Below are 15936 nucleotides of genomic sequence, written 5' to 3' on the forward strand. Positions count from 1 at the left end.
TGTAAAGTAAAAACACAAAAAGCTGACTCAGGGTAGATCACAGCTGCTTCTGTCACTATAGGTGCATTACCTCTCATGAAAAAACACTACTTCCAGCGCAGGGAAACATGTTGGCCCATAAAGTGTAAATTATTAAATAGCTCTTTAATATGCACAAAGATTAAAAAATAATAATAACATGTGTTGTTCTTGAATGCCTCTACGGTAAACGGATAATCCAAAAACTTGATGAATTGAAATATTTAATATCAAAACATCCTTTTACAAACAGCCTCCGGGGCTGAAGCAGGAAGAGAAACGTTATCGTCACTGAAAACCTCTGTTGGTCTGGAGGAGCTGCAGCATTTATTTCTGCACAAACGTCCCCTGTGCATTCACTAGATATTCTCAGAGCTAAACTAACTCTTCTGCAGTGTGGAGTGTGCGCGCGTTTACGTGAGGTGGAGTAATAACGAGCGCGTTGTGTGAGTGAAGGCAAGCAGGCAGAGGAGCAGAGTACAGCAGAGACTCCGGCCCTGGAGACCAAAGCTACGGTCTCCCCCGCGTACTACGACCGCCGCCAACACTGTTTTGCAAGACGGGCTTCACCAGATATAACTTTGCTGTTTTGGTGCTTCCTTGTAGTTTGTGTTGGAGTCTGATGGTACGTGTCCACAGGGAGTCTGAACAGCGTAGCCACACGCGAGTGTGCATAAGCGAGTGTGCATAAGCGAGCGTGCATATGCGAGCGCGCTTGGGAAACCGACCCGGTACATTTACACGTGTAAAAAGTTACAAACAGTCCCTTTAAAGGGACTGTTTGTAACTTTCAGAAATGCTTCTTAACAGCGACACCTGTGGCCGTGAAATCAACGAAAGTCAGCGTTGGGCTCGCGCTTGCTCGCTCTAAATATACCTGAACGAGCATCGCTCAAAACAGTGAGGCGACACAAGTCAGCTAAAACCACAATATCACTCTATATTTCAGCTGCTTGGCAGTAATGTTAGCTGACCAGACGAAGGTCTCTCCATGAACATGATTTAGATCTGATCCTAGTGTTGGCTTTCACTGCCTCAGCGCAGGCTGAAGCAGCGGGGCTCTGCAGCGTGTCTCCTCTGCTCTCTCCGCCCGCAGCAAGAGAGAGCAGAGGAGACACCGGCACCCGGTCGGTAACGAGAGGGTAACGTTACTAGCTAAGGAGCTACGTCACTTCACAAGACACGGGAAAACTCTGTTGGTCTGGAGGAGCTGCAGCATTTATTTCTGCACAAACGTCCCCTGTACATTCACTAGATATTCTCAGAGCTAAACTAACTCTTCTGCAGTGAGGAGTGAGCGCGCGTTCACGTCTAGAGGTGGAGCGAGCTGAGAACGCGCGCGCTCTCTGAGCGAAGGCAGACAGGCAGAGTTGGAGAGGCAGCGGCCACACGCGAACGCGCATATGTGAGCGCGCATGTGTGACGACCCGCTACATTTATGCGCGTACAAAGTTACAAACAGTCCCTTTAAGCCTGCTTTATAATAAAAAAAAACAACATGAAAATCTCACTTTTTTTTATAAAATGGGACTTTAAATTAATGCAGTCGTAAAAATATAATTGTATTTATTTATAAATATTTACAAATTAATTATTGTCAACTTCTAGCTAGTTTTATATTTAGTGTAAACTACTAAAAAGAAGCAGTGTTAGAGTTAGTACCACCAGGCTGCTGCTGCTCTCCCTCCAGTCCAGCAGGGGGAAGTAATGCAGCTGAGAAGCAGCTCAACCAGCTGCAACACAAACAACACGAAGAAGAAGCAGAAGAAGTGAAGGGTGCTGCTCTCTGGTAGCTTACAGCCTGAATGTGCCTCCAAATATGTGACTAATGTGAGCTCCATCTCATTCCGGACTCACTCTACTTCACCTAGCATCGCGGTGAAACCATGGCGGACTCTCAGCTGCTGTTGAACGAGGACATGTCGGCCGTGAAGAGGACTGTTTGTGTTTCTGCTGCTCTTGTTGTTATTGTAGCTAGCGCTAGCATTAGCTCATTAGCTCACTCTGCTGTCTCTCGCTCTCAGCAGGATAACAACCGAGGTTGACTCACTGCTGCAGGGGAAGTGAAACCACAACAACAAGGTAACTCTGGAGCAAGTTAGCAAGGTTGCAATAACACATAACAATGTGCATGTTGGGCTTCTTAACTCAGCAGATCATTGGACAGTTTTTAAGGGAAGGTGCATGATATTTGATAAGTGAACATCAAAGTTGCATGCTTTAGTTTAGAAGAAGACCATCATGATATTACTAGCTAAGGTCAGTTAAGGCAGCCAGCAGGCATTGCTGTGTGTTTTAATGAGATGGAGCAGCAGATAACAGCAGCAGTCAGCCAGTGAGATGGCTCTCCTTCTCCACAGCACATCTGTCTGAGTTGTGCAAAGAGAGGACAAATCATGTCTTGCAAAGCTGCAACCAAGGACAAGAAGTCTAGCTTCAGCAAGAAGCTGTTCAGACGAGGCTCTGTGCGCTCTGTTGGTAGTTTCATGAGCAGAGTCCTGAGGACACTGACAGCTTTATCACACTTTGGATCTGAAGTGCAAGCAGAGGATGAGAAAGATGATGGAGGGTTTTCCACTTTCAAACCTGGGAGCAAAGATGTGCCCATGGAGGATGGAGACCTCGCAGGGTTTCTGTCTGGAGAGAGAGTTCCTGGAGTGTCAGGGCTGAAAAACCACGGCAACACCTGCTTCATGAACGCCATCCTGCAGTGTCTCAGCAACACAGAGCTCTTCGCTGAGTACCTGGTTTTGGAGCACTACAAAGGCGAGGACGAGGAGCTGGACAAGGAGAAACCAAAGACGAATGGCATGCTCCTGCAGAAGAAGGGTCCTCTGGCCAAAGGGGAGGTCACAGAGCAGCTGTCAGGACTTGTGCGGGCTTTGTGGACGTTTGAGTACACCCCGCAGCATAGCAGGGATTTTAAGGTAAATGGCATTATCAGTATGGATCCTGCTGGTGCACACAGTGGGGAAAAATGTACTTTGCAAATGCATGCTGAAAATGTCACAACACTGCTATTTATTTATTTATTTATTTATTTGCACATATATGAAACTGCACAAAATCCAGTCAATGAAAAAAACAAAACAAGAAATGTGTCTTATCTAAACTAAAAGATCTAAACTAACATAATTTTAAAAGTACAACAAAAGTTAAACAACAAGAAGTACACAAAATGTGCAGAAAAACCTAACCAAACAGTGGAAAACAATCCAATAAAAACAATGAAATACATACAAAAACAGTACAGAAGAAAAGAAAATATATCTTAACATATCAAAAGATAATTAGACATCATTTATTAAATGTGATGATAATTTCCTTTTAAAATGTTCTAAGGATAACGAGCTCTTGATAACATGTATTTTGGTGTTCCATATTTGTACACCACGATATCTCAGGGAGTACTGGCCGTGTTTTGATTTGTAAAAAGGCAGGTAAAGATGATTAACCTGTCTAGTATTATGTGAATGAATTTGAGAATTAGATTTAAAGGAGTTGCTAAACGATGATGGTAGAGAAGAAGGCAAGAACATATATTTATATATATAAACACACATATCTGATGAATATTTATGTCATAAACTGAAAGAATGTTCAGTTTCCTGAACAGTGGAGCAGAAACCTCCTTAGAGTTTGACAAAATTGCCAATCTTAAAAATTGTTTTTGCAACAAATAAAGTTTATGAAGATTGGAGCGGTACGTATTTGTCCAAACAATATTGCCATAAATCAAATAGGGATAAATCATGGAATAATATAAGGTTAATAAACAAGAAACATTTATGAAACTTCATGACCAACATATTTTAAAGTTCACTGAGGAATAAACAGTGCCGTTATTTTTTTTTGCAGAATGCTGTGTCGAAAAATGCCACCCAGTTCAAAGGGAATTCTCAGCACGACGCTCAGGAGTTTCTGCTGTGGCTGCTGGACAGAGTACACGAAGACCTCAACACAGTCAACCCCAACATCAGGCCTGCTATAAAGGTGTGTTTAGAGGATTTGTGGGGGTTGTTACGGGCGTAGTGTGTCATTTTTTATTGAAAAGCAGTGATTGCCTGTTGGGCACATTCAGCCATTCAGTCCTTGCAAATAGTTATTCCAGTTTTTATTGCAGGGCTATTTTTGCTACATTGCATTATAACTCACAGGTGTTTAAATGACTCTGGTCACTGAGTGTATCTTTACAAATGAGCTACATTCACAGTCCTGCTAAGCTAGACTTGCCGGATCTTGTTTCCTCTTGATTCCCTGGAGCTAGCTGATAACAACAGAATATATAAAGGCTTTAAGGCTTTCACAATATCTTATGAACCCCCGACAGACTGGTATTATTTATGACTTATAAATCTGACTAATAAGTAGAACCTGTTTGTATTTGTTCAGCCACCTATTGAAGAAGACGATCAAAGCTTACAGGGGCCATCTCCTCCCCTCTCTGCTGGGTCGTTTGTACAAGAGCTGTTTCAGGCTCAGTACAGGTAGGCTTCATGTCCAGTAAAACATCCAGTATGGCCACATTATCTCTCTTCTATACTAAAAGGATTGCATTTTTTCCCCCCCTAACAGGTCTTCTCTTACTTGCCCACATTGCCAAAAGCAGAGCAATACGTTTGATCCATTCCTCTGCATCTCCTTACCGATCCCACTGCCACACACACGGTGAGTTACTCTCTTGAGCTGCGCTATAGCAGGAGGCGTGATCAGTTAACGGGGCTCAGTTGTCAGGTTTTTACATGGCCACGATGACTAGTTATTACCGGTTTATAAGGTTTATACGGTAATCCCCTTGTGTATTACTAAAGCAAACATTTACAGGTACAAAATCTTTTTATACGGTTTTGTAAAAGACGTTGTTTGTTCGATCTGCTTACGATCTAAGCAAGCGCAGCGAGGACCCCAGAGGAACCTGAAGCAAAAATCAGTATGTGTTGTTACAGAAGGAGGAATGTAACCTGGTGGGATAGGAGTGTGTAGGTGGGGGGGTTAAGGGTGCAGAAGGAGCAGAAAACAGGTGGGTGGTGGGAGGAGTGTGTACTTTCAAACCAAAAACAACAGTGTGTGCCAGAAAAATAAATCTCTGAGCAGAGGGAAATAAGATAACATCTTTACACTACGATACATATCAACCATGACTTTAAAGCAGGAGAAACCCTGCTTGCTGAATGTTTATTGTGTGTGAATCGTTTTTTGACAGGCCCCTGTATGTGACGGTGGTCTACCAGGGGAAGTACTCTCACTGTATGAGGATCGGAGTCGCTGTTCCCCTCAACAGCACCGTCTATCGCCTCAGAGATGCTGTGTCACGTGAGACCAAGATCCCAATGGACCAGGTGCTATTCCTGTCTCTTATCAGTTCAGGGTCTCACACACAGTGAGACTATGTTACAGTCACACAATGTCAGCTCACTGTTTTCTAAAGCCAGTTCTACCTCTGAACAACAGTTTGTCATAATAAGCCCAGGGTTTTTCATGAAGTGGACTCAATGTACAGAGAGAGACATTTGTAAACACACTTGTCCTTAGGGCTGCAAACAGCTGAGCGCTAACATTAATTAAAGCTGGCAGGATGAAAATGCCACTAGAGTAAATGTAAATGAGGGTTAAAGCAGGATAAGGAGTGATATTGTGATGACTATTATGTTTGCTATAACAGTTTAACACATTAAAGAAACGGGATACTAAATTTTTAAATGCACTCTTCTCTTCTTTCAGTTTGTTTTGACTGAAATGTACTACGATGGTTTCCATCGTTCATTCTGTGATGATGATGACGATCTTGAGATCATTCAAGAGAGCGATTCCATATTTGCCTTTGAGACACCAGAGACCTTCAAACTGGAAAACATACGCACAAAAAGAGGTAAATTATACGTAATATTTATGCATATATTCAGCTTTTTTCCACATTAAATTGATAGAAAGGGAATCTATCGAGACTTGTTTTATATGTTTCACAGGAAGTCTTCTGGCAAACCTGAATCATAACAACTTGAAGTATGGGACAGAAATCAGCAGGACTCCGTCTTTCATGCAGGGGGCCATGACTCCCTTGACTGCATCACCTAATAAAAACCTGGGACCAGAGAAAATTATCCTTCTGGTGTGTAACAGGGCGTGTACCGGCCACCAAGGAAAGAGGTACTGCAATCACAATATCCTATTGTTCTGCGATGCTAATTTTATCCTTGCATGCCCGCTTCTCATGTTCTTGTCAATAATAAAGACTGGGGTATTATTATAACACAATATCCAGTTGTTTTTTTTGGGCTATTGGTGTTGTTCAAAGCTCCCTGGAGAAATTGATAAAAGCTAACAAAGCTACGCACATGATGTTGTTTTAGGTTCGGTCTGCCTTTCGTACTGTACATGGAGCGCACTGTGACCTGGGATGCTCTACAGAAAGAGATCCTGGAGAAGATGCGTCATCTTTTGAGGCCGGGGGTCTACATTCAGGTAGGAAGAGGAACAAGCAGTTTGTCTGTACAGTAAATACGTTGATGCTACACACAGTAAGCCGGTTTTAAAAGTTGTACGGATGGATAAAAAAAAGTGTTTCAAATATGAGCCTCCAAAACAAAATGTGAAATCACTATTAGTGAGATTATTTATGGTCATCCGTGTTGTTTTTCTGATTCCACCTTGTTAATAGAAGTTCTAACAGTGGTGTCTCTGTATAGGTTGGACCTTTCAGTCTCCGGGTGGTTGGCGTTGTTGGTATCACCTACCTCCTTCCTCAAGATGAGAGACCACTGTGTCATCCAACTGTGGAAAGGTCAGTTCTGCTGTTTAATACAACATCTGTTTACTGCTTAATCAGAGCTGAAAAAATGTATATCATGGTCTTCTTACAAGGCAAATCTACACAGATTTTTACTTGAATCCATTTGAATTTGCACATTGATATTGAATTAAATGTTTGGAAGATATTTTACTTGTTTCCATCTCGATCTTTATAACTTCCAAACAAACACGGTATATACATACTGTCTGTACAAGAAAGGTAAAGACAGGCATGATCTTAGGTAATGGGGTGCAATCAAAATTACATACAAGTACATCTCGTTAATCTTCTCTTTGCACTCATTGCTCTCATAAAGCCTGCTTCGGTGACATGCCCTAACAGGATTTTGTTAAAAAAGCCAGTTTAGCACGTTTGGCCTTTTACTTACATGAGGTGGCAACAACAAAACAAGTCACAACATTGTTGCTCAATAGAACCGCACGAATGGAAGTGAAATCAAAGTCGTTTTGGGCATCAATGTGATTGATCAATATTTTTTTTCATGACAACTAGAATGTCTCTGAATATATTATTGTCGGTTTTGCACACAATTCTATAACCGCAGAAATAACATTTCAACTTGTATCTGCTCTTTGAGAGTTACTAAATTAATTTATTTACCATAATCGATTGACCCATCCTCTAAAGAAATTTCTTTCACACTGACCCCCATTTTTAAATTGTGTGTATTTGCATGTGGATTATGTGGCACACAACTTTGCCCAGGAAAAGCTTTTCACACCAGCCTACAGTGACATAAATGAAGGCGTTTATAAATGTCACCTGCCTGAATTACTTCATTTGTTTCCTCTACAGAGCATACAAGTCGTGTGGACAAGGGGGGCCACCACATGTGAAGATTGTGGTGGAGTGGGACAAAGAGACCAAGGACTAGTGAGTGAAACAGTTGAATATTTACTAGAGTTCTGTGGTTTATTTCTTTATCTACAGTTTGTTTGGTCTGCACAGAATGAAAGGGAGCCGGTGTTGACATTTGTTTGCTGTAATATTCATTGGAAACAATATATTGGATTTCAAAAAGCTCGACTGCATACACCAAATTATATAAGTGTTCATTTGAAAGAATGGGTTAATTTTGATAACTTGCTTTGTAGACATCGAATGTGTAATCAACTGTAAAAATATTGAAGGCCATTCATTTACCGGGCAGACGAACAAGTTTGTCCGTGCAAGCGATTATGTCGACAGAACAATTGAGATGACAGAATCAGTTTTAATGTTGAGTAATAAAAAAATATCTTGGATCTTGCAGCAATACGTGTCAGCCATGACAGAGAGGAGATGTTACTAAAACAATCAACCGTATCATGCATTGAACCAAAGTGTGACCTGTTAAGTATTTGAAGGCCTTCAGTGCTCATCAGGTCATCTTATCCTCATACCTGCTTCTCCACATAAAGTGACTGTTCATTGAATTAGAAGGCAACGACTTGTCACAGTCACAAACAATAAGCTTGCACACGCATCACTGCACCTTCATGTGTCAGTTTCAGTTAAGAACACAGCTTTGCAGATTAAGGGGGAGGCAAAATCTCAATAGAATTGATGGTGACAGTCAGTACATTGTGCAGGATTTAAGCTTAAACTAAACAAGGGCTATTTGACAGTTGAGCCCTTGAATGTAGGTGCTTCTGCTAGTCATCACATTATTTGTTTTTGAAAAATAAACTTGTTTAATCGACTTACACATGTTCTTAATTTGAAACGGTTGTGGTTTTAAAACCACAAATAAGACAAGTGAGAATCTGAAGTTTCTGCCCACACAATCAACGACACGCCCGCTCCTATTTCCTCACTTAAGCTAATTACTGCGGTTAACACACACACAGACACACCCTTTACTGGTCAAATGGAAGTCACATCTTGATCAGAAGCCATGTGTAGTTCATCAACTTTCTAGGTTGGCACAACAGCAACAGTCTTTGGTAAACATGGGAGGAAAATCCCCGCAAGACATTGATTTAATATACTCAAACCTGTAGTTAATGTTTGTGCAGGTATTGTTTGTGAAGCTGCCCTCAGCCCCTGGGCAAGATCCGATACTTTTAGAAGAACTTGCAGTACTAAACAGTTTAGGGGGGATGATCTTCATAAGTAGTTTATACCAAATTATCAAAAGACAAACTGGATAACTGTGATGTGCTAAACAATTACTAATCAACGGTCTTGAGATATTTTACTGATTTAGGAAGCAGTTTCACCAAAACCTCACGGCAGATCTTATGATCATCACATGACTTTGCTGTTAAATGAATGGTGTGTGCTTCATGTTCCCACAGTCTGTTTGGACACACTGAGGAGGAGTACATTCCTGATGCTGAGAGTGTGTATCTGCACCGGGAACAACATCATCAGCCGCAGGCCTGCACCCTCGCTCAGTGCTTCCAGCTCTACACTAAGGAGGAGCAGGTAACACTTTGACCGCACACACAGCCTGCGAACGCACAATTCCACTCAGTCGAGTACCGCACAGTCAGTAGTTTGACATTAGAAAATTAGTCTTAGCACATGTCAGTGGTAAGTTTAAAGTATAGCCTCACATTTGTCTCCTCCCCATCGGTTTATCATTCTTCTGCTAAAGTTCTCTGTGGTTCTACTGTGTATTTGACTCCTAATGCTATGTTTGGAATATACTGAGCACAGGCCTACATATACAGTGTGGTTTTGACTTGCCTGCGAGTGCCCTGGAGGAGAATAGAGGGGAAACAAGAGGAAAACTCGGGCCCTTATCCCGTGTGAGGCCTGTTTTATAAGCAGTGTGGTTGGAGCTGGTCCTTGACGGCTGTTTGTCTGTGTGTTTCAGCTGGCCCCGGACGATGCCTGGCGCTGTCCCCACTGCAAGCAGCTGCAGCAGGGCCGCATTAAGCTCAGCCTGTGGACGCTGCCGGATGTGCTCATACTGCATCTCAAGAGGTTCAGACAGGTATTTCAGCTCAACCAAAACACTGTTCAAATAGAAACTAGAAATGTGGAACTAGATCTACTTTATTTAGATCAAGAATTACTCGTTTTTATTTGGCATAAAGTTATGGCTTTTCTTTATCCGTGTTTGTGTTGGACTTGTTAGGGATTTGCACTTGGGGTTAAGGGCTTGGTATCAAACCTCAATACTTTTTGGCGCTGCCGAAATGTGTCTACTCGGCAGTACTGATTATATCGAATAAAGCCGGCATCAAATATCTGGTCACATTTGTAGTCTTGTTTACTTATTTTTGGATCAGATAGTTCCTGATTTAAATTATTCGTTTATTAATTCAACCTATATTTATACTTGAGAGATCATTGAGGGGCGACCCTCATTTACAATGACATCAGGTCAATTACAAAACAAAGAAAAGGAAAACAGAAGATTTGATAGATACATTTGGATATTTAAGAATTCAATCTTTTGTCCCTTTTAAACATCTATATTTGAGCAACGTTCTTGTATGGATGCTCGTGGTATACAACAATGACCATTTAAGATCTTTGGCTTCATTTCTTTATATTTAAATGGCAGGGGGATAGAGGGTTATGACCTGCAACAAAGGTCCCAAGGCTGGGATCAAACCCGGGACGTTGCAGTTATATGGCAGGCAAACTCTGCTAACAAGGCGCTCCAGAAAAATCATTTTCATATTGATACTGGAACTCCGATATGAAGTCGGCACCAATATTGAAACATTTTAAACGACACCCAGCCTCACAAGAGATTTCATTTTATTTTCTGAAGCATGCATCCTTTTGTAGGTTTGACTAAATGGATCTTAAATGTAAGGAAAGAGCTGGCTTGCGCTCCAAACAATCAATCAAGCAGTTAAAAGTCCTTAGTAAAGACTAGCTACTGTGTACTTTTCATGAACCCCAAATAAACTGAGACTTCATGAAAACGGATAACCCATCACCCCACCACAAGTGCTCTAGGCTGCACCGAGTCGGTAGGCTGAAGTTGTTCCCTAAATGCTGATGTGTTAATCTTGGCCTCTGTTTCAGGAGGGGGACCGCAGGGTGAAGATGCAGAACATGGTGAGGTTCCCGCTGATGGGCATGGACATGGCCCCTCATGTGGTTAAGAGAAGCCAGAGCAGCTGGAGTTTACCTTCTCATTGGTCGCCATGGAGACGCCCTTATGGCCTGGGAAGAAACCCCGATGACTACCTGTACGACCTGTACGCCGTGTGCAACCACCATGGGAACATGCATGGAGGCCACTACACAGGTTAACACTAGAAACACTTGTTCCATGGAAGGATTAAGCTTTATAGTAATGTTGTTCATCATCCATTTTGACCCTTTTGCTTTGCACTCACAGCGTACTGTAAGAACTCCATTGACGGTCAGTGGTACTGCTTTGATGACAGTGAGGTTTCACCGGTAGCTGACGACGACGTGTGTCAGCAGACGGCCTACATACTGTTCTACCAGCGGAGGACTGTTATTCCTTCCTGGTCGGCCAACAGCTCTGTTGCTGGTCAGTATTTAGATTTCCAGTCATATTGTGTTGAAGTCAAAGTTATATACTGGAGAGAAACTAACAAACAACCAATGTAGACAACTTAATGAGAGTGAAGCCGTACCTCGGATTAGGATTTTAATGTGCATGTACCTTCCACACATGTCAGCCATATTGTTTGAAGAAAATACCTAGATAAAATGCCTCACCGTGGCTCTGAACCTTTGACAGAAACTAGAGTTTTTATTGTCTATTTCGCAGGTTCCACCAGTTCCTCCCTGTGTGACCACTGGATCAACAGGTTACCTGGCAGCAGGCCTGCTAGTTTGGCCTCCGGAGCCTCGTCCAGACGCACCTCTCTGGCATCACTGGCCGAGTCAGTAGAGTTTCCAGTAGAGCGTAATGAAGATGATGGTGAGATGATGCTTATATTTGTTTTCATATATTTGATTTTGCAGGTGTCTGATTATAATTATTTATTTCATTACACACACATGACTTGCTGCCGTCTTATGACTCATATTTTAAACTTCATAATTCTAACAGAAGCACAAAGGACAGAGTTAGCTTTTGATTTTGATCATTATAAAAGCAGAACCTTGTCCACCCACCAGATGAGACTGGACTTTAACATTCAGAAGACTAAAACAACATGTGGCAAAACTTCCGTTAAAGACCAAAAAAGACGAAAGAAAACGAGTTTGCTTTCTTTGAGTGTTCCACCTTTTAAAATGAGCAACACAAACCTTTCTACAGTGCAATGCTCTTTCCACTGACAGTATTTCTGTTGGAATCAAAAGTTACCACCAAGGTTTCCCAGAGTTCTTTATAGTCAGGAACTCTCCCACCTGAACGTACAAATCCCAACTCCAAAATCCCATTATTATTGTTTAAAAAGGGAGAGTATCGCAGGAACAAGGCAGAAAGTGACTCGACATGCGTCACATGTGACTGGGCCGAGCCAGACAACATGCCTGACGGAGCTCTGTACTGTGGGAAACCTCACATACCGAGTGAATCCAAAATGAGACAGACGTTGGTTTGGGCTGCCGTTTGTGGTTAATGTAAGTGTAGGCTCTGTTTAACCCTCCTGGATACAGGCTCAGCAAAGAAATGTTGGCCAGGCAAACTGGTATTTAACTACAACTTTCACAGATCTTACCATGGATAATGCTTCCAGATTATGTAATGTATTTAGGTATACAACCAGGTTTTTTTATTACTTATATGTTTTAGTGCCTAAACATTTAATTGTGGCATCAATATTTAACATAAGTTATTATTTTATTAGTTGTAGTTATTGTGGTGGCACTGATTCCCCAGATTTCAGCTGATCGGAAGAAGTCTGACAACAAGTTCCCAACCACATAATACAGAATTATTTACTTGGAGAAACAAATCTCACAAGCGCCTCCACAATGAAAAAAATGCATCTTTGATAATAAACAAATGTCTCTTTCATAATAGGTAATGTGTATAAAAAGGGGGTTTCATTGAAAAATAAACCAATAAACAAAATAAAGCCTGCGGCCGTTAGGTTATTGATAGGCAAGCACAAAGTCTTGCATGAACAGCACTAAGGTCTGCTTTGATGCAGGTAACTTAGTGGAAAGGTGTTCTTTAATATTCACTCCAGCTAAGTTTTTAAAATCACCCTCAATAAGAAAGGTTAAGACAGCAAAGAAGTTTCAATAGGGCCTAAAGACCAGAGTTTATACATACACATACCCATGTATGTGTGTACTAGGCCTAAGTCCAGTTGAGTGTCTTTAACAAATTCTTTTTCAAATGTTTCCTTGTTTTCAGGAGGATTCTCTGTCCGCCCTTTTGTGAGGAGCATTCAGCGTCAGAGCTTGTCCTCCAGGTCGTCCATCGCGAGCCCTTTAGCCTTCAGCGACAGTGGGATAAAGCCTTCCTGGTCTCTCTCTGCGAAGCTGAGCATGAGATCCAACTCGCCCTCGCGTTTCTCCCTCGACTCTCGGTGTTCTCCTCCTCTAGAGAGGATAGGAGAGGCCTGTGATGACAAAGTCTCCACGTCCTGTTTTGGCAGCTACAGTAGACACGAACGCTACTTTGGCAACAGGACTCCCCCGTCTATGATGGAGAGCAACTTCAGTGAGCAGGACAACAACAAGAGGTTCATGGACATGATGTACTGCAGGGCTCCCACTCCAGTGGAAAAGAAGAGCACCAAGAACGAGGCGACTGAAAACAACAACCAGATCACAGCTATAGACCAAAACAGTCTACCCGCCCAAGCTACTCCCTCCAAAGAACAGAAACGCAAGAGCAGTATCGGGGGATTTGGCTCAAAGGCAGAAAGCACGGGCTCCGCAAAGAGTTCCAGCAAAGCGGAGCAAGAGAAAACCTCCAAAAAACGTTTGTGCTCAACCCATAAGATCTGCACTGCTGAGACGTCTTCCAGTACACCTGTGAAAGGTAAAAAAGCAAGCAATACTAAAGAGAAGAGTGTAAATGCCAAGAAAGGCACCTCTACACCCAGCGGAACTCCCTCCAAAACAAAGGAGGTAGCTCCACCTCTAGATGCAACGCCACAGCGCAAGCCATTCGTCCGCTCCACACCTCAGTCCTCAGCTTCTCCCTCTCCAACCGCGAAGAAGAATACCAGCGTCGCTGAGAAAAGCTCCGCGAGCAGTCGGAAAAGGCTGGTGGAAAGGAGCTACAGCAGAGATTCTATGCACACTAGTCCGCTGGTCGACAGTCTCCGAAGCAGCTTGGCATCCCGCTCCTCGCTGTCTAAGAGCGGGGAAAGCAACCGGCCCGAGAGGAGATCTGTCAGGAGCTCCAGCAGCAGCTCTTCTGTCACCAGCCTGCGCTCGCCCAGCGTGTCCACCAGAGACCTGCAGCGCGGCAGCAAATCTGAGGAAAAAGGCTTGTCTTTCTTCAAGAACGCCCTCCGACAAAGGGAAAGCCGCCGGTCGGCTGATTTAGGGAAAAGCACCCTGCTTGCCAAAAAGGCCTCGGAGAGGACGTGCAAGCAGAACGGGCAAGCCAAGGACATCGGTGGTGACACCGGAAAGACTGGAGACGCTGTGTCCTCACAGACGTCCATAGAGCCTAACGGAGGGGAGTCAAAGTCAGAGACAAAGGAGTCTTCCAAGCCCCCCAGCTCTCTCAGTCGCACTCTGTTGAACGTTGGCAAGTCCAAGTCTTCCACTTCTGAAGTAAGTCTCAAGTCTCCCTCTAAAGGGAAGAAGCCTCTCGAAAGGATGGCATCTTCCCGAAAGCTGTCGTCAAGCATGCAATCTCCCGCACGTACAACAAAGAGGCCTCAATGATAAACCCATAGTAGTAACATTGAACTTACACAATGCAGCTATTTTCTTTGTGCCTAAGTTTCAGTGAGCAGAAGATGCATTTGTAAGGAGACCCATTTGTTGATGTTATGCTTTTGCATCAGATACATAACGCTGGCTTTGAGGTTTTCAACATTGGCAGCCAGCTTATTTAGCTGTACTGGATAAAAGTACTGTACATCATCTGCATATTTTGGGTGCCAAACAGTTGCTTGGTATGCTGCCAGTTCTAGTTGGTAAAGCTGTGTGTATTGTTACCAATTACACCTTTTGAGCATTAGGTAGGGTTTTTTGATGCGAGTGAGACAATCGCTTAGATGTTTTTCTGGCGCGGAGGGTACTTTGGTATGCCATATGTGCGTTCAGCTGTGCAGCACAACCTGTTAGATTTTGTGCGTGCTGCTGGAGGCTTATATGACAGCTGACAGAATTCCCTGTTGGAATCCTGAAATCCAATTATCTTCCCTTCAGACAAGAGGCTTGTTATATTGAAACACTTCAAACATTAAAGTTTAGTTCGCTTTGCAAAATATCCTGCTGACGCAACCAGGATTTAAAAAATGCAGCAGCTCATGCATTTAAAGAAATGAATGGGGTAAGAAGCGTTTTCACCTTCTATGCACCAACAATGCATAATTTGTCTTTTCTTTCGGATTAAGGTGGCATTAAGGTGGAATTAAGCTGCCGTTCTATAAGCATTTAAAGCTTAATATTAGTGCGAACAGGAGCGTAACATCACAAATAGTCTCCGGACAAATACTGAAACTGAATTTGACGCTCGCACATCCGCACACACAAGAGTTTCATTCCCAAATAATAGTGGCTTAGCGTTCAAAGTAGCTCTCATTGATTTGTTTTTTAAGCTGATCAAATTGACCATTGATGAGTTAAAACCTGCAATCTGTTTTTTCCAAACACTTTCTCCATACACCTCATGCATCGGTTCATAGGTAAGACGTTAGCTGAGTGTCAAAGAGATGAAAAGACTATAAGAGATGATAAACTTCCCGATTATGTACATTAAAATAATAGACATACAGAGGTGATGGCAGGACCTGGACCAAAAGATGAAAAGGAATTAGAATCTGTACACACATTGAGACAAATTGTCCAGTATTTTAAAGCTTTATTTTTGTTTAATACTAGTACTTTTTCGATAGAAATTTATTTTATCAAATACTTATTGAAGTTTTTTCTCAAAAGGGATGGTGTGTTTTGGAATGAAACCCTTTAAAATCTCACACACACACACACACATATATATATATATGTGTCTGTACAGATATTGACAAATTATATAGTATATAACCCTTTTTTTTTCATCTCCACGAGCAAGATGATAAATGATCTTAAGCGCC

At 42.4% G+C, this 15936-nt stretch overlaps 1 protein-coding gene across 1 annotated transcript; it reads left to right on the forward strand.

Annotated features, from left to right (window-relative positions):
* Nucleotides 1-1771: 1771 nt before the first annotated feature.
* On the forward strand, nucleotides 1772-15644 carry usp31 (ubiquitin specific peptidase 31). The gene is made up of 16 exons (XM_074656024.1): nucleotides 1772-2945; nucleotides 3877-4011; nucleotides 4411-4505; nucleotides 4594-4686; nucleotides 5222-5357; nucleotides 5740-5887; nucleotides 5985-6165; nucleotides 6369-6480; nucleotides 6705-6799; nucleotides 7625-7702; nucleotides 9109-9238; nucleotides 9633-9752; nucleotides 10802-11027; nucleotides 11121-11279; nucleotides 11523-11675; nucleotides 13068-15644. The coding sequence occupies exons 1-16, from the start codon at nucleotides 2415-2417 to the stop codon at nucleotides 14558-14560; spliced, it is 3885 nt and encodes a 1294-aa protein (XP_074512125.1). The 5' UTR covers nucleotides 1772-2414; the 3' UTR covers nucleotides 14561-15644.
* Nucleotides 15645-15936: the final 292 nt, after the last annotated feature.

The sequence above is a fragment of the Sebastes fasciatus genome, chromosome 13, assembly GCF_043250625.1.
Source record: "Sebastes fasciatus isolate fSebFas1 chromosome 13, fSebFas1.pri, whole genome shotgun sequence".
In the NCBI taxonomy this organism is placed as follows: domain Eukaryota; kingdom Metazoa; phylum Chordata; class Actinopteri; order Perciformes; family Sebastidae; genus Sebastes; species Sebastes fasciatus.

Coding starts and splice junctions, on each gene's coding strand:
- usp31 (XM_074656024.1), top strand. CDS start 2,415: ATGTCTTGCAAAGCTGCAACCAAGGACAAGAAGTCTAGCTTCAGCAAG. Junction 4,012..4,410: donor ACATCAGGCCTGCTATAAAG/GTGTGTTTAGAG, acceptor GTATTTGTTCAG/CCACCTATTGAAGAAGACGA. Junction 11,280..11,522: donor GGCCAACAGCTCTGTTGCTG/GTCAGTATTTAG, acceptor TCTATTTCGCAG/GTTCCACCAGTTCCTCCCTG.